Raw genomic sequence first — 18,846 nt, forward strand, 5'->3', positions numbered from 1 at the left:
ATATACAAAAGTTGGAGTCCCCATTAAAACGATCGTACTTCAAATCTGATAAAAAAAAAAAAAAGACAAGAAGATCTATGTACTCAGCATAGATCTTTTTAATTTATATTAATTTAAATTAATTTATATTGTATTAATTCCAATATCCTCTACATACATATAAAAATCATTCATAACACAGTATTGTGTCCACAAACAAAGCTTGGTACACATAGGGATTTCATCTCTTTTCACTATCCTGGGAGCCACAGCTCACAGTTTGGGAAGTACTGAATTATATTGTTTCTCTGGAGGCTTCCAGCTCTAAAATGTTAGTAATCTATGCTCATAACAATAATTTTTAAAGCATACATTGCATTCAATGTATGAATTTAAGGAGAGCAGAGAAGTAAGCAATGTGTCTTTGAAAGGTTTCTATTTAAGTTTGTTAAGATAAAGTTTTGGTGTAAGAGCTGAGCTTCAGTTATCTGAACTATTTGCTTATGTGGACCACTGCTCTCCTTAACAATGAGGTATAATATTTAACCTGACAGTGAACCAAGGAGATCGTTGGGCCAGTATCCCAAACCTTCCTCTAACCACAAACCCTGTTATTTCTCATATTAGAAGGCAGAAAATGTAGTTATACTTAATTTTCTTAAGAGTCAGAAATACCCTGAAAAGTCTGTTCCTACATCTTTCAAATAAATTAAAATTGAGATGAAGTCAAGGCTGGTCAAAGGAAATGAGAAAGAAATCTGAATTCCAGGGTTTCAAGAAAATACTTAGAAGAACAGAATCCAGAGCCAGGTATTGTATTTTCCCCTAAAAGGCATTGAAAGGGGTCTCATTAAAGATGCTGGGAGATGAAAAAGAAATCATAAGGTTAGACAGGGTCAGAGAAGTTGGCTGGCCCTGAACAGTATGACTGAGTTTATCGCTAGATTATAGACCCTCTGTACTCCCATCACGCTGTTCAACTGCTGTACCAAGATTATTTTTAGCTGCTTTTTCCATATCTCAACTGGACTTACTCAATACTTATTATTTACTTTTGGTTCACTTGTATTTGTAAATGTTCTAAAAGTTACAGTGTCCTAATGACAGGTGTATGCATACATACAAATGTATAAATGTGTACAGATCTAAAATTTCTTGCAGAGATTTATAAAAATATAAGAAATATTGAATCTATACTGTACACAATATTTTTAGTCTCAATGTTTCAAGAGCAAAAGAGGCACAATTTTGCTTCCCTGGGTTATTTTTAGTATGAATTTCAATATAATGAATCCATCCTGAAATATGCTGTCCCTCTACTCGCACTATTAGAAAAGTCACAGATGCAGTACAAATATAGGAACTTGCCAATTTCTAATGTGTGTTCAGATTTTTAAAAGACATATTAATTCTGCAGCATTTGAATATTACCTTTGGGCAGCTTAAGTCTGAATGAATCGTTCACCGTTGTCTACGGCACAGCAGTCAACAAGCAAGAACATTTAAAAGCCTCTGGCTAGAGGCATTCTGGGGCAGCTAATACAATGCTGAAAAGCTTCTCAGAAGCCTGTTTTTACTGCTCTCCCCTCCCTACTTGTAGGAAAAGAATTTTTGTGTGCCTGACTGTCCATATCTGCTACATTTTGTCACCACTTCAGATGAATTTTCTGTTAAAAAAAAAATGGGCAATGCGGCAACCATTGATACTCTGCTGCTCACCCCCTCATTAATTCCACAACTGCGTGGCCTGTTTTCTTGCAGACTCTTTCTGCCTGTGACATTTATTATTTCCTCCGCCACTGTATACTCCAGCACAAGAGTACTCCAGCACAAGAGGGAACCCCAAAATCAGCATTGTGGCCACCACTGCCTAAACCTGAAGATTTATCTTCACCCCACAGTGGCACTGTTGGCAGATCACCTGTCACCTGCATCAGTTTTCTTCCCACAGGAAGAGAAGCCTATACTGCCTACAGGCCTCAGTTCTTTTTGGAGAAATGAGGCATTTGCCCAGCACAATTTTTCTTTGATTTAGGTGTGGCATTCAGCCTGGCTCTAAACCCATGGCCTTTTCTGCAAATCAGAAGCTTAGCGTCCAGCATTATGTTCTGTTGCTATGGCAGGTTGATTCCTAGGGAGACATTCCTTAGTTTGGTGGCAAAAGCGGGAATCAAGGGGTTTTCTTTATGATATATAGGGGTAGGACTTTAGTAAAAAGTCATTGGGAAAAGGTCCTGACACCTTGGGTATGGCTGATTTTTTTATTAGACAGAGGCAGAGGCCAAGTGCATGCCATATCCCCTGTGACTTCAGTTAAGCTCAGGAAAATATGAAGAAATGAGTGCGGGTTTCTATGTGCAAATCCCTATAAGCCTGTTAAGTTAGGTAAACATTTAGTTCCAATATCAGTAGCCAGTGGAGTCCTCGGATGCTGACAGCTTCCCCAAGGATACCCCTCAGTGGGAGAGGAAGCATAGATTTTAAGAAAATTTTAGGTGGAAAGAAGCAAATTGGTTCCATCCAGTAATGGAATTCAACTGCTACATATGTATTGTATTGTTCTCAGCATCCAGAGATGGGGACTATCCTAGCAGTAACCACCCATGGTTATCCATTAGTCATCTGTTCAGTTACCACCTCTAACCAGCCTAGGTGCTGAGGGTTCCACCAGCTCTGAGCTGTGTGTCCCTCTTTGGCAAATCCTGTTCCTATGGTTTCAGACTCACTCAATCCTGGCTGTGCAGAGGAACCCTCATTTCCACTTGGGCACACCTGGCCGCACTAGTCAAAGCATCCACCAGACACTCTGAAGTGGTTGCAGAGGTACCAGAAAGCAAAGATGTGTAAGCTGGAATGTCCAAGCACTCAGGGCAGCCCTAAACAAGTCTGCCCAATTTTATATAAATACTTAGACAGGCATGAAATGGATTTTCTGGATGTCTGGCTTTTCTTCCTATTGGCTTCTCTCCTCATTTTTGCTGCTGCTTCCTTTTTATTTTTCTTCTCTGCTTGTTTTTTTTGTTTGTTTGTTTGCTTGTTTTTTTCTTTTTCTCTTGCTAAATCTGATCCAACCAGGTAGCAATGCATTTTCCAGGGAGCCTTTCAAAATAATTTCATCTCTAGTTTATTTAGTGAAAATGCAGGCTATTTCAGCCCATTAGGGTCAATTTTTTTAAAAAAAACACAATGTCTCCTTTGCATATATTTGAGTTAGATGATAATTCTTTGCCTTTGATAGAGTCTACCCAGATTAAAATTTTCTTAGGTTACAAATATTAAGCTCAGCAGCTTTCTTATTATTAATAAAGGAGTTTCTAGCCCTTCTGATCATCTTCCCTTTACACACAAGTCTGCCCTTCTGGCCACATGAGGCCAAATGGAAACACTGACAGCAGAGTTATGAGCTCTGCTGCTCTCAGGGCTTGGTTCCTGCCAGCTGACTGTCAGAAGCCTACCCCCACTTCAACTGCCCCAAACACACCTTTTGGCAAAACCTAGCCTTTTGACTCTATCTTTATCTTTTTAAATAGGGGCACAGTGATCTGCTTCCCAGGCCTTTATGCGGGTGCTGCCCCAACAGAAATTCAGTTTAGCAAAAAGTAGGACCTCTCACCAATGGGATGTCTGGTCTGCTTACCAAAAAACACAGAACGCCAGCAGAGAAGTAGTAGCCTGAACTTGGGAAAGCAAATGCCTCCTCAGAGGGGATAGAGCCTGAGACAGAATTTAACGGCTTCCCTGAAAAATGTTTAAAAATGCACGTGGCTCAATTCCATGTTAGTACAGCAGCAGTCAAAATAAACTGGGCCTGTCAGGAACTGGTGCTGAAAGAATGTTATGAATAGACTTATTTTGTAAAGTTGTCGCTTTACACACCCAGAAAAACCATCCAAGGGTAACGTCGGCTCCTTCAGCATTGATTTTGGTTAAATCCCTCCCTTGAATGACTTCAATTTAATTTGGCTAGTTATGTGAGTTTTGTTGCTTTTTCTTAGTTTTCTGGAAAAGATATTAAAAACAGGGGCTACACAGATGTTGCCCACTGTGTGGAAGGGCTGAACACGCTGGTAACAACCATCCCAGCTTACTAAGAGCGACCCACTGGCTTCTCAATGAAAGCCTTGTTACTGGAAGTGTTTGCAGCCTCAAGTTTGGCATTATTAACCTGGGAGGCCAGGGGAAAGAATCGGCCCTTTCACCCACAGCTGCCGCATCCCATACCCTGAGGTCGTGTTAGTACTGGGGCCTCTTGCTGAGCCTGTACCACCCTTCAGAGGTGACAGTTTCCTATTCCTGGTTGAAACGACTAATCTACCTTCCTCCGGTTCAGCCCTGCAAAGATCCCAAACGGTAACCAGCCTGCCCGCCCTTCAAGAAGTCCTCTCTGACCACATGGGTAATGTCAGATCTTGTGTTTAAAGAAAAAAAACAAATTGTCCAGCACATGTTCTTTTCACTTTTGGCAGATGGCCACTTTGCCAAGCTGCCAAGGCTTGCCTGATTTATGGGCCCGCTGCTATGAAGCCTGATTTCTACAGTTAGAACTGAAACCAGGTCCAGACCCGCAAAGGCTAAAGCCAGATGCATGGGCACTGTCGGCTTGGCCTCCTTGGAGAAACGCAGCCCACGAAGAGGTACAGACAGAGTCCTTTTAGCCACCCAAAGGGAAGGCCATGTCAGGCCTGTATTCCACCCGCTGTGACTGCGGATGGAGCTATAAGTTAGTTAGCAGTATCTCTCAGGGTTAAAAGGTATTGTGGGTTCTTCTGGATCCCAGGCTAAAGGGGGGGGAATAACCTATTTCATTTTATTTTTTTTTCCAGTTCTCTCAGGCCAGGCACATCACAGCCCTTTGAAACGATCTGTATCCCTTACCCCACCCATGAATGTGCCAAACCAGCCTCTAGGACATGGATGGATGTCTCATGAGGACTTACGAGCTAGAGGACCCCAGTGCCTCCCATCCGATCATGCCCCCCTGTCTCCACAAAGCAGTGTAGCCTCTTCAGGAAGTGGTGGGAGTGAACACTTAGAAGATCAGACCACTGCTCGTAACACATTCCAGGAAGAAGGTAGTGGTATGAAAGGTGAGTGACTAAATGAGAAACCACTGGGAACAGAGCCCCCTTTTATCTGGAGTCCAAAGGGTAAAAAGAGAGGTAGTCAGCAAGAGAGAGGGACTCTCCCCACCCCCACCCCAGGCCTATGTCTTCGACCTGTCCCTTTCAGAACTCCAGGGTTGACCATGGCAGAAGGGGCTCAGATTCCACTCAGGGCTTCTTGCCAAAACCTGGGAAACAGGAACCAGAGCAAGAGATGTCAAATCTTTTTTTTTTTTTTCTAAATGCGTGGACATCCATTAAATGACTCACAGCTAAGGGTGATAAGCTCTCTGTCCGTAAAGATGCTGAGCTGCTCCAGCCTTCTACCTTGTTGCTGCAGCCAGGGACCTGTCAATCGCTCAGAAAAATATTCAGAAAAAGACCACAGGGTTGGTTTGTTTGTTTCCTTTTTTAATCACTCTTAATGCAGAATTGCAATAGACCTTTCTTTCTCTCTCCCTTTTTCTTTAATATCCAAAGAAACCTTTAATCCCTTTTCTCTGCCTCTGTTTAAAGGACATGAAAATACCACTGAGAATCTCTGACAGTATTTTAATCCTGATACAGATTTGCATCCAGGTGATAAAGGCCTTTTGTGCAGCATAAATAAGTGTTCCTACGTTGCTCTGTAAATCTACCCTCTTCTACAGATGCTCATCGGGAGATAGAGATTTCCAAATTACCCATGATAGGTTCAAAGAGGATACGTGCTTTCTGTATTTTTAGACTGCAGTTGTTCAAGGGCTAGGAAGTCCTTAGGGAAAGATGCTCATCAGGGACATGCTAATAACAACTGTAGATGGTGAAACAATAACCAGTCAAGCTCAGGGACCCCAGTGCTGAGGGGAGGCTCTGAGAGCGCCCCCTTTGCTAACATTAGTAGTCCTGGGGGGTTGCTGTTTCTGATCGTTCCCTTGAAAGTGATCAGTGTTGACATAGGAGGCTCTGTTCCAAGTCTCCTCCCCCACGGAAGCCTGGCACAGAGAACGCCCCCATGACTGTCCAGGTGCCAGTGGTAAGAGGGTGCCAGCTGAAAAGCGGAGACTGTCAACTGGGGAATGAGGCTGACGTTCCTTGAATCTTCCTCTAGGCTGCTCAGGCCTGTGTTCTCCCCGTCCTGCCCCCTGTCCCACGATGGCTCTATGCTGAGTGTCCAGAGGAGTGACTGGGGTGTCTTGACATTTTCCTCTGGTGATACTGATGGGTGTTTAAAGGTATTTCACAGGCAGCCTGCTGACAAAATGACAGTGGCTCCTCTTTCTCTTTCCAAGTTTTCATGGAACTGTGTCATAATTCTGGAGAACTAGCAAAACCCTTCCTGAGTTTATGCTACATGGTTATGAGTTCAAGCAGCTGAGCCCCAGGTGGTGGGCAGCGGGTGAGGCTCCGCCATGCTCCCTACGCCTTGCTTGGCATCTGTCACCGGGCATCAAAATACCTGGGGGACCGAGGGAGGCTAAAACAGCCGTTGCTTTGGACTGGCTTCTTTCTAGGTGAAGTTCAGTGTCTGGATGGCCTGTTTCCAAGAAAGCACGTTGAGGTTCTGCTTGGTAACTGTGTGGGGAGGAGGAGGCGTTGGCCTTTGTGTTGAAAGAGAGGAGGATCCTGTGGAAAGGCCATTCATCAGGATACAGATCTCTCCCAGGGGAATGCTGATGCTGCTGTCTGGGTTTGGGGTGTTTATTTTCTTTCTTTCTTCCTTTTACTTTGTTTTCTTTGTTTTCTTTCTTTACTTTTTTCTGTTTTTTTTTTTTTTTTTGAGACCTTATGCACACCTTAGATATTCTCCCAAAGGAGGTACAGGTATGCTCATTGTGTGCTGGCATTTTGCAGTGAGAAATGAATAAAAATAACAGGTTTTTAAAGAGAAATGAATGAGAGAAAAATTGAATAAATGTCCTATCCCTGTTTTAGGATAAAAGCCAAAATATTCCAGAGTTCAAGGAATATCCTATATATGTTTATTCAATTCCTTTCTTTAGAATTAGTAAAAATTGTCTGCTCAGAGCTTATTCAATCAGAAAGTGACACAGACAAGATCTCATATCCAAGATCTTTTTTATAGGCCCAAGAGATGTGGTCAGGAAACGGGCTATTTGGTGTCCGGATGGAACAAAGGACGCTCTTGTATGTATCTCCACCTTCTTCTGACTTATTGATCTTTCCTTCTCCCAAAGACCTGGATTGGGACGTTTCAAGTTGTTAGCAAATTAAATGGCAAAACACATTTGAAGGAAGGAACATTACAGATGGTGAAAGATTCTGTTTGTGGAAAAAGTATATTTGCAGTTCAGCAGACAGGTCAGACAGTAGAAACATCCACACCCCAAAACGCTAGCAGTCCAGAGTCACAGGCCGGTGTTCGTTAAACACAAATGTCCCTTCCTGAACCCTGCTGCAAGACTGCCACTGCTAAGGACTCCTCTGCCATCAAAGATTATTCAAAAATGGCCTCCTAGGAAGCACCCAAGAAGGAGCCATAACGTACCCTATCCCAGGGGTTCATCATGTCATCTCCATATCTAAGAGCTTCCAAATTAGCTCACACTTTTAGAGAAATGGAATATGAAACCAAGTGATGTGCTTCTAAAAAGAGCCAGCTCTTCCTTGTGGATCCACATTCTTTCCTTCTAGTGGCTCTTTGGCAGGAGCATCAGCCCTTATGACTTGCTAGTTCACCTCGGATGCCATCATCTCACTGCTATTTTTCTAATTTATAAATGCCTAGTTTACAAGAACAACAAGAAACCTGAAGTAGAATTTGGAAGACTTCCCAGATCTACAGGGAATATGTGTCGCCCTCACCTCACACCTTGGGAAAATAATAATAAGTCACCCTAATTGAGCTGGATTCAGTGTGAATTCATCTTTCTGGCCAACAGCTGTGCATATGGCTGAACCGCTGTGTAGTTCATCCATTCCTTTCTTTCCGTCTAGATAGATGAGCCAGGTTTGACTACACTTCATCCCTTAGGAATGTACCTCTTGGGTCAAGAATGTGGAATCAGTCTCACAGCCCAGCATTCTTGCTCTTTTTATTTTGCACGTGCATCGATCTAGCCCTCTTTTCATCTTGGTGGTAACACTCCCTGCCAGGGATCACCACTAAGTTCTCTCCCAAGTAGACCAACTCCTGCCATCCCCTGCCTGCACTGCTTCACTTTTCCTTTTATACCTGTCCTGATGGTTTAGGTCAGCTTCAAAGCACAGATTGAATGTCCCTTGGAGTAGGGGTCTCAGGCTAATACCTCAAGTGAATGAAAAAAATGAGACCAGCTACTCCCCTTGAAACTAACCCAAGAGAAGTGGGAAACTGAACTGAAATATAAACTTTCCTCCTTTACCATTCCCTGTGGAGGCTACTGGTTATACATATTTGGACTAAATATGCTGCTTGTGGTTTCTAAATTCAGTTGTCGTTGTTCTTTTCAAAAACGTCACTGTGACTTATCCTGGGGGGAACACTCTTGATTCTCTCTGAGTGGGTACTCAATTACAATGTCCTTCTTTCCTTGGGCCATGCATGACTGTGCTGCACTCTCTTACCTCTTCTCTCGTACAAAGGCTTCAGGTGGCAGAGAAGAGAGAGAAAAGACATTCCCATAATTTCCTAGAATGAAGAGGAAATGTAGAAGAGAAGTCAATTGGTGGAAGAAGCACATTTGCCCTTATATTGGCATCATGTCCTCAAGGAGGTTGTATAAATCCAACATCTGAACTTATACAAATACAGGCTGCTGGTGACAGATGTGGCTGTGTTACACGGGAGCAAAGAGAAGGGGAGAGTGACCGATTCCCAGGTTCACGTTTGTCCTCATTCAAATCAGTTGACTTTTTTGAGCACCTGCTGAGACAGGTTTTGGACTAACTAGGTTTTGGGGAGACAGAGGTATTGTTCCTGCCTCAAGAGACTCACTGTCACATGAGCAAGAAGCAGGTACCTGATGGAGGTGCATGCTGTGACACTGTGTTCTTGCAGACATTTGCCTTGGGTGGGGGCAGGCGCGAAGGAGGGCCCTAACTCCCTCCTTCAAGTCAAGGAAAGTTCCTAGAGGAGAGGCCTGGAGCTGAGTCTCAGAGCATGATTACAGGTCATCCAAATGTAAGGTGAAGAAAAGGCATTCTGTGCAGAGGCAACAGCATGCATGAAAGCACGGTGACAAGGGAGCTCACCCAAGTGGACCCAATGGTTTGAGAGTGAAGGGCACGTGGGAGAGGGGCCTGGAGAGAGAAAATCCAGACCCCAGGACTTGTGAAGGATTTTGTCTTTTATCCTTAAGCTGTTGAAGGAATTTCCACAGCAGAATGACCTGCTTAGATTTGCATATTAGAAACAGGACACTGGAAACAGTGTGGAAGATACATCAGAGCAAGGAGGGATGGGGGATTCTACCTTTGGAGGCCAGCAGAGAGGTGGAGGGTATTTTGGTAAATGAAGAGGAAAATGAAGTTGGACCAAGGCGAGAGGCAGTGAAGATGGAGGCCGGGGAGCATCCACAGGGTCTTCATGAGATAGAACTGAGAGGGCTTGCTGACTCACGGAACGTCGACGGCGATGGGGCGGGAGGGCTTTAGGACGATGCCCGGGTTTCTACCAGGGCTATCTGGATAGCCTGTGGTGTCATCTACAGCAAAGGGTATATAGGAGAAGCAGATTAGGGGGGACAGTATGGGACGTGTGAGCATGGGAAGCGGTGGAACGTTCCAGTGGAGGAATGCCAGCCTCTTGGTGGCCCCACAGTGTACCACGCTCTTCCCTGGCCCAGCCTCCCCACGAGCCTTGGCCTCTCCTCACCTGCACAGTTTCAGCATTATACTTTCCTGTAGCAAAGTTCATTTGGGGGACTCACAGATACATGGGTAGAAAAGCCCATAGATTTGGGCTCCTGGGAAATGGGGAGCTCTGTGACTTTCTTGTAGCTGCCTGTGTTGGAGGGACAGAAATTGGCCAACTGTTCCTCTTGATATGAGCTTCAGCCTCCACATTACAAATGAACATCAACTGGGTATACTTATGATGTGTGGCATTATGTTAGTACAAAAATATAGAGGTAATTGGGACTGATGTATTATTTGTATGTAGACATGGTGAAAGTAAAAAAGAAACCTTTGGTTCCAGTAACCTTGACAGAAACAGCAATTAAGAGTGGAGGGGCCATTGGCTGTGAAAATATGTTCAGTTTGCCCTTTCCAGAGAGTCTTTCTTAGATGAAACTTGGTCAACTTTTTCTCTCCATAGCAAAGGAAGTATATTGTTGACTCTGAAATAACCATTTTGGGGTTTTGAGTTGATTTTGAAATGTAGGCCTTTGAACCTCTGCCTCTCTCAGAATGAGATTAGAAAAATTATTAAGAGGTAAGCTCCTTTTTTATGAAGAAGGAACCTATCTGACCTTTATAACAAAGGTTATGGATAAATTTCTGGGTGACAGCATGGGAGTGACACAGCCCTATGAGGGGCAGGCACCCTTTTCAGCGTGGCTGTCAGTGAAACTATCATTATTTCCTGAGTGTTGGCTTTCTAGGTACTATCTTGAATTCACTTAACTTAAAGGCCAAGATTTAATAACTCTACTTTATTTTCTTTATTTCCGAATGCCAACGTGTGCCCACCGTGGGTGGGCCCTCATGGGCTCAGAGTTGTGCTGACTCTTCTCAGACAAGGCTGAGAGCCCTGATGTCTTTGAAAAGCAAATCCCTGAGATTCCTCCAAATTCTAAAGTTCATGAGACTTTTCACCTCTGTTCCTCACCTGGCATGTGTCTTCAGAAGAAGTGCTTTAAGGATGGTGCAGGCACATAGAGAGCAGCTTTTAAATATGGAACTCAGCCACTGCCTGATGATGCGAAGCAGGCTGCCTGCAGAGGATCACTTGGGAGTGGCACAGCTGATGGAAACTGCAGGGGAAATCTAACACTTCGGAGTGGGTATTTTACCCCACACTAGGCTATCTCTGGGCCTTCCAAGACCTATCTGTGCTCCCCACGAGCATGGAACCCCTCGTAGAGGCCACCATGGACACCTCCCAGGGTCAAGTACATATGCAGGAGGATCCAGCTCTGAAGGGACTAGAGATTAAGTTTCCTTCTTTCTTTTGCTCAGAGGCTTGAACAGAACTGGGCCACTCATTCTGCTCTGGCCGGAAATAAATACAGGCTGCAGTAACCCTTATGGTGTTACTAAACGTCTGCTCTTCATTTTTGAAAGGAACGTTTTCCCTCTCATTTCAGCGATGAAGAGTCAGTACCCCCTGACCCCTCAGTTGGCTTTCCTCTCCTCTCCCACAGAGACCATGGATGCAGGCATATCTTGGAGGGAGGGAGCTTTTCGAGATTAGCCTGGCTTTCTGTGGTGATGGGAGTTGATCTTCCGTCTACAGGTGTCAGGACCACCAAACGAGAGCCCTCTTGTGGGACACAAGGCTGTTCATGCTTCTCTTCTCCAGGGGTGCCTTACTCCCTGCCCTTCCTGTTGCTTTCCACCTGGGACCCTTCAGCAATATTGGTCCCGTCTTTCTCTCCTCCAGGGCTTCCTCACTTGTGGATCGGGTTCTGCATGGCCTGCAGCAGGCATTAGAGAAAAGCAGCTCAAGCTCAATTGGAGCCCCGCTCCTGTGCAAGCTTGTACACATGACAAAGCTGCCCTGTAGCTGATTTGTTCAAACTCTAAAAGGGAAGTAGAAATCAGCATAATTTAAACTGGATCCCATTGGTAAAGATCAGCAGGTAAATAAAGAACATATACAAGAGGATGTAGCACCTTATCAAAAATGGCCAAGTGGACGGCAGCAAGATCTAAAAGGTGTTTCATGCAGGGTGGAGACCATGGCATGGGGGCTTTCTCCCCAGAACTCCTACCTGTGAGTTTCCTCTTCCTGCACCTTCCACTAAATGCCCGCCACTCCCAGGGCCCCCACGTGGCTCTCCCCCAGTCTTACTCCATGCTCTTTGCCTGAGTGATCTCACCCACTTCCATGGCTAAACAACCACCGTGAGCTACTGACAATGCAAGTTATTCTCCAGCTCAGACCTCCCTTTGAAGACCTTGACCAGTTGACTTCTCCCCCACGTGACCCAAAGTCAGTGACTCATCGGATCTGAAATGGAGCTCACCACCTCTCCCTGCTCCCCAAACTTGCTGCTACCCTGTGTGTTCTGCCTCACCAAGCCTGAATCAAAGGAACCATCTCCAGTTCCTTTCTCTCTCTCGCTCTCTGCTCTTCCCTGATCTGCAAGTACTGTCCATTTACATCCTTTCCTTCTCTTCTGCCACTCTCCCAAGCCATCTTCCACATGGCCTGGCCTCCACCCCAGCCACCCTCCAGTCCAGACTTTGCATGGACGACCATCATCTTTCCAACACACTCATCTGATCGTGCTTCCCCTGCTCACATTTTAGCTTTTTGTCATCACCCACAAGATGAAGTCTCCCCTCCTTGTTTCAGCATTACATATCTCAGTCATCTGACACACACACATACACACACCCGCTGCCTATTTTCTCTTTGCCTCCTTTGTCACTAGCCAACCTCCACCCTCCCCCAAGTGCGTGCTCTACCCTGAAGACTGTTTTGGCTCTGTGCTTGGTTTCTGTGCTGTTCCTGCTTCCTGAGATGGCTTCTTTGATACGGTCTGCCCAGTGAACTACAAGTGGCTGCTACTTTGAGGCCATTCTTCATGCCTGAAGGCAAACCAAAATGCTCATTGTTCTGTGCTCCCCTAAAACTTTGAGCATACTTAGCACTTTTCCTGCAGCTATTATAATTTTTGCGAGTGAGTCAGCCATTCTCTCCAGATTAAAAGTTCTTCCATGGCAGGAGTATGTCTTGCCATTGCCTGGACCCCATAGTAGGTGATCAATAATTGTTGAGTGAACAAATATCAGGATTCCCACATTTGACAAGAAAGTCAGCCCAGCACATAGCAAAAACATCTTTATCTTTGTCACGCTGCATAAGTGAGTGACTTTCTAGTTTGGAACTTCCCTTGTCATGTCTGTCAGGAGCAGCCCAGGTGAAGTTAGATAGCTGTGCACCAGCCAGAGGTGGGAGCCTAGGAGGTGTGCGTGCCTTCAGTCCCATATGAGCTCCTCCAGGATACACCTCTGCTTCTCCCGTGCTTGTCTGTGTCTTCCAACCATAGCCACTGCTTCACAGAATGAAAAAGGAAGGTCTGAGGTTAGCTTAGGTGATTCTTATCATTGCATCCAACAGTGTGGCATCTGGACCATGGGAAAGGACCTGAGCTTTTAGTTAGAGTTTGTCCCTGGCCAACATCTGACAGAATCTAGCATCCAAGTCATTGGAATTCCTGGCTTGGGGGAAATGAAGTGGTGAAGGCTCTCAGTTCTCTGGTTTGTTTCCCTTTTAATAGTGTTTTGTTTTAATTCCTGGCAAGGGAAGGTGCCTTGCCACCAAACGGGAGATGAAAGGTTAGTAGGCTCTGTTCTTAAAAACTGGGATTTCCTCTTCTTTGTTCATCAGTTCTCCTTGCAGAAAGGAGAGCTCTTTAAGCACATGGCACCGAGCTGGAGACTAAGGTACTTGCTCTAAAAGCAGCAGCCACCTGTGCCTGCCTCAAGGAACATATGGCCAAAGGAGCCTACCTTCCCCAGGAATGCATCCAGAAATAACTCTTAAGGAAGGCCCAAATCATCATGTTTGGAAGTTGTAGAGGAGCCTTTTCCAAGAAAACTACTTCCAGTGACCTGCATTTTGACTAAATGAATGAGGAAGGCACTTCCATCCCTCTAATCAGGAGAATTGTAGTTGTCAAAATAGTTTTATAGACAGGAACTAGCACTGATTGAACTGAAACTTGCCAACCTGAGACTTGCACCCCACGCTTCCTGACTCTTAAAACACCATGATGTCACCTTGGCTTATGAAGCACCCAGTTTGCAACATTCAGGAGCTCAAGATTCTGTTTGTTTTATCAGCAGTGAATTTTGCCTGATTAAGCTGTTGGGCATTCAGTGAAAATTTGGTCCATGCGATTGCTCCATACTCTTTTGTGGCATTGGGCTACCCAGACTTCGCTGAATCACAATCATTGAGTTTTCCGAGCACCGACTTGGGACTTCCAAAGATGTAAATAGCAAACATGAAACCTGGTGACAAAGTGGTAACATGTAGTTAGCCTGAAAGCCAGAGCTGTAGTTAAGATCGTTGCTGCTTACTCTGTAGAAGCATTAGCATTGTTTTAACAAAAGAAAAACAGGGTGGAGAATAAAGTCTGGTAAAATAGCTCCAGGATGTCACAGGAGGGAAAGTACCAGACTCCTGAGCTGGCACGTTCTGCACTTTTGATCCAGCCACAGAGTGAGCTGAGGAGGAGAATGTAAGGGGTTAGTACTGTGTGCCTGGGGAAGCCTGTCTGTTTGTGGTTAATGATGGTCCCAGAGGGACTCTCCACTTGTCACGGCAGCATGAAGGGCTTCCAAGCACAGAATGATTTCTAGATGGAGAAAACCAAGTTTGTTCTTAAAATGCCATTGAATGTCCAATTCTGATTGTCCAGAAGTTCCCCTTCATTGGCCTTCATGTTACTGCAAATCAAGAAGTAACCTCCCAGACCCACTCTCCCCTCCTGTATCTTTGAGTTGAGGAAATCATCCCATACCCACATTCCCTAAACCTAGGTTTGGTTCACCCAGGAGGCCAGGCCTATTTCATCAATTCTTATTATTTACTCTAAACACTGAAAAATTGGAAGGTTCCCACTTATTTTGGAATGTGTGTGTCCTATCAGTGCCTCAGAATAAAGCACTTAGCAGTTGATAGTGTCTTGCAATCAACGTGGTTAGTAATGAATAATATACTTCATAGAAAACAAGACTAACATTTACCCAATGCTTTAGCATTTCAAAGTACTTTGCAAAAACTGTTTATTCAGCCCTACCACTGATGGGCTGTTTGGTCCTTATTTTACAAGAATTGATACAGTGTAGGAAAGATCTGGAAATCAGGAGACCTGGGTTCTAGTTCCCATTTCACCACGTACTTGCTCTGTGATCTAGGGTCAGTGACTTAATTTTGCCATCTCTAGAATGAGCTAGGGGTGGGGGAAGATGATTCCAGAAACTTTTCAAAGATCCCGGCAACTCAAAAACTGACTTAAAAGAATATGTTCAAGTGCTTTGTTTTGGTTGTACTTAGAAAGGTAATAATTCTCCTGTGGATTTTCAATACAATTACTGTTTCATTTTCTTAACTCGAGAATCCCAAACTTGGAGGGTATTTCAGGTGTGCTTTGGAATTTCTATTATACTATGATCTAGCCAATCTTTGGACCTTTCAAGTCCTGATATTTTTTTGGTTGACATTCAAGGGAAGAGTCAAAGACACATCCAGATACATTCTATAACTTGGAGAAACAGTCAGTGGGCACACTCCGACAAGAGTGAAAGTTTTGGGCTACAGGATGCCCTTTTTCCCACTGGGGTATAGGAAGGCAGAAGAACGCTCAGGCTGGGAACTACAGCAACTCCACCCATGGGTGCAACAATTGCCTGGTTTTCCCATTGCTATGGTAGCAGCAGAAACAGCATGTGGAGATCGTTGCTGAACCTACGACAAAATTATCTTGAGGACGTAGACTTAGCACATCCTCAAGATGTAGTTTTAACATTTTAGGTCAGTCCTTTCCAAACCAACAATGAGCTGGTTTATCTAAAGCAGCGGTTCCTTGCCTTTTTTGGGGGGGGGGGTCATGAACCCCTTTGAAAATCTTACAGAAGCTATGGATGACCGTCTGCCCAGAAAACTACCCATATATTCACAAACCGGGATATAATTTAAGGGAATTCCTGTATGCCCTGAAGCCCATGGACCCCCAGTTAGCAATCCCTGGTCTAAAGTAGAGGAAAGACGCCCACCAGCAGGAATGTCAGGGCTGGTGTGAGTCCATAATTTGCTGCCAAAATTAAACAAGTAGTAACATGACGGGTTTTTTTTTTTTTCTTTTCTTCCTCTGACCATCACCCTCTTTCCTTTCCCTATTCCCACATCTTTTGTCATCTCTTCTCGTTCCCTCTCATTTCTCCCCCCATCTCTTGCGCATCTGGCACCACAGATGTTCCAGCCTGGCTAAAAAGCCTCCGCCTGCACAAGTATGCCGCGCTTTTCTCCCAGATGACTTATGAGGAAATGATGGCCCTCACCGAGTGCCAGCTGGAGGCTCAGGTATGTGCTTGAAGTGACCGTTCCCTGAGAGGGTACCTCAGGCAGAACCTGAAGTTCAAGTCCCGGACAGACCTTGTTTAGACCCATGCCTATACCCCCTGGTAGCTGCCCTGTTCTAGGAACTGCCAGGTGCTGGCCAGGGTTCCATGGTGAGTAAGGCTGGGCTCTTGCCTTCAGAGTCCAGCAGGAGGTCGAAGACCACAGATAACCACAGGGCAATGAGGTGAGACAGAGTGTTAGGAACAGGCGTCACCTAAGTACACTCTAAAAGTTCCAGGGTGATAGGGAGGAATCTGTGGAGTCTCCTAGAAGAAGTAACATTTGACTATGGCCTTCAAGAGTGTGTGTCCCTGCTTTTGTTTTTTTGTCTCTCTCTCCCTCTGCCTGACAATGGCTTGGTTGGGGAGTGATGGCTCTGTTGTCTGTTGTCTGGTCCGGTTACAAATCAGCTAACTTCTAACTGGACTGGTGCGTAGAAGCACCAGGTCATGCCTCAGGCCTGCCCCAGTGCTCTTCCAAAATTATCATCAGGCTGGTCTTAGTGTGGAGTAAATTGAACAAAATATTTTTTTCTTCTAACCACTTGAATGACAAGGGAAAATCATTGAGAACGAGATTTCCCCAGGTCTCAGTTTCACTTCCCTTCTGCACACCATAAAAGGACAAAGGTCTTCCCCCTTTGATGCCTTTGAAAGACAAAGGCATCTTTCCCCAAGGGTGGATGCCAAAGGCCTGTCAACAGAACCCCTAAAACTAAGCATGTTTCCTATCACGCTGTGCTCGGAAATAGATCTGACCATCTGACCAATGTCTTTGTTTCCCTTATTTAAAATGCTATTTGCATGTTTCAAATTGACCTCAGTTTCCTTTGAGCAGTGATTTAAAAGAATTGGTGGTCTGAATGGACTAATAATATTTCCCCTGCAGGAAGAGGAGATGGTACCATCTGAGACATGGCTGGTCTGGATGCACACCTCCCCAGAGATCACTGATTTCCCATTGCATATTCAGTACCCTCAGTTAACCTCTGCAGGCCTGGCTGAATACCAGTATTGAGACACAAGACAAAGCCCAAAGTCACTGCACATTCTCAGAGAATGAAAGGCACTAATTTCAACTTCCTAGCATTTCTCCCACCACTTTTTGGATCTTGATTGCTCCTTGAGATCCCAGGAATTGATGAGAACTGTTTCTAAGAGCATTTTTGTGTTTGGGTCAGAGTTGAGAAAAAAAAAAATCTAAGTCATCAGTTGTTCAACTGTAGAAAAAACAAGAAATAATTGACACAGAGGGCAATGCCAGAGGCCAGCACAAACTTTTCAGAGTAATTTAATTCACTTGAACCCAAAGTGAAGAGTAAACAGAAATACACTCCCAGTGTTTCATCTTAGGGAGTGAATTCATTTCTCCTAATTTTTGTTAGTAAAGGTGACGTCACTGGTATTCTCATCCTTTCCTTCTTTGAGAGGGATTCTATGAAATAGTTGCAAGAAGTCACCAGACATTTGTATTGGAGACCTGACTTGAGAAAAGACCATCTATTGGGAAACTTGCAGTGTCTGTAATCGACAAGTTTAACTAAATCCTCGGGCTCACCATTGCTACCCAGTTAAGAAGACAAAACCCACAACTCGAACTGTGAATCCTAATTATTTACTTGAAGTGATGACTGAATTATGGATTTGTTTCCGATTCTAGTTTTCCTTAGGGAAACAAAAGAAGGGCTGCAAACTAACAAAAAATTCCCCGTGTTTTATGACACGACATGTGGATGGTCCTGGGCTGCCAATCTCCTCCAGATGGGTAAACATAGGAAACATCTGAGAAAGCCATGAGTCACCATATGATAGTGGAGCCTGCAGGGAAACTGAGAAGGACTGAAAAGATGAAGCCAGAAAAGAGAAGGGCAAGTCTTAAAAATTATCTTTTAGGACTCTGGAAAACTTTCATCATGGGTGGTATAATTGGCTATTCTGTATCTCTCTCCCTTGAAGGTCACAACCAAAAGACACAAGCAAATATGTAGCCAGGTGGAGGTAGAATATTTAATAAGAAGAGGTTGATAACAGTGGGTACGAATGAGAGAGATAGATGGATATTGACCAGCCTGTGAACATGTAGGAACAAATGCTAAAGTACTCAATAGCCTCTGAGAGTCTCTAAGCTGATTCTTAAAAGTGTGTTTTTAAATATAATTTGTATTTAATTACAGAATGTTACCAAAGGTGCAAGACACAAAATTGTCATCAGTATTCAGAAGCTTAAGGAAAGACAAAACCTCCTGAAGTCTTTGGAAAGGGTAAGTTATCACTAGGCAAGGGAACCTTTCCACCTTTGTCATGGGAAAATGGACCAAGGAAAATTCTCAGTGGGAAGTATTATCGGCAGACCTATAGAGTGTGTTATGTGGCTTCCTCACCAAAGTCAGAAAAAATGAAATGATTTTGAAGTGAAGTTTCCAGGTTATACGCGCTTCTTTGTAACCTGACGCTGCAGTGTCCTTAGGCCCTGGGTCCAGGCTGCCGGTGACCAGCCGTCCCAGCACTCTGATGGAGTGCCATCGAATGCACCCTTTCTATGTGC

The 18,846-nt window shown here is 44.4% G+C and overlaps 1 protein-coding gene across 4 annotated transcripts in view; it reads left to right on the forward strand.

Annotated features, from left to right (window-relative positions):
- Nucleotides 1-18,846, forward strand: part of SAMD4A (sterile alpha motif domain containing 4A) — a 208,388-nt gene that overhangs the window by 150,215 nt on the left and 39,327 nt on the right. For 2 of the 4 annotated variants that reach the window (XM_063091946.1, XM_063091948.1), the window contains exons 4-6: nt 4,803-5,066; nt 16,154-16,263; nt 18,476-18,562. In XM_063091946.1, coding sequence (XP_062948016.1) covers nt 4,803-5,066; nt 16,154-16,263; nt 18,476-18,562 — 461 coding nt within the window. The remainder of the gene's footprint in view (nt 1-4,802; nt 5,067-16,153; nt 16,264-18,475; nt 18,563-18,846) is intronic. The other 2 variants (XM_063091949.1, XM_063091950.1) reach the window with 1 other exon arrangement.

The sequence above is a fragment of the Cynocephalus volans genome, chromosome 3 (genome assembly GCF_027409185.1).
Source record: "Cynocephalus volans isolate mCynVol1 chromosome 3, mCynVol1.pri, whole genome shotgun sequence".
NCBI classification, from domain to species: domain Eukaryota; kingdom Metazoa; phylum Chordata; class Mammalia; order Dermoptera; family Cynocephalidae; genus Cynocephalus; species Cynocephalus volans.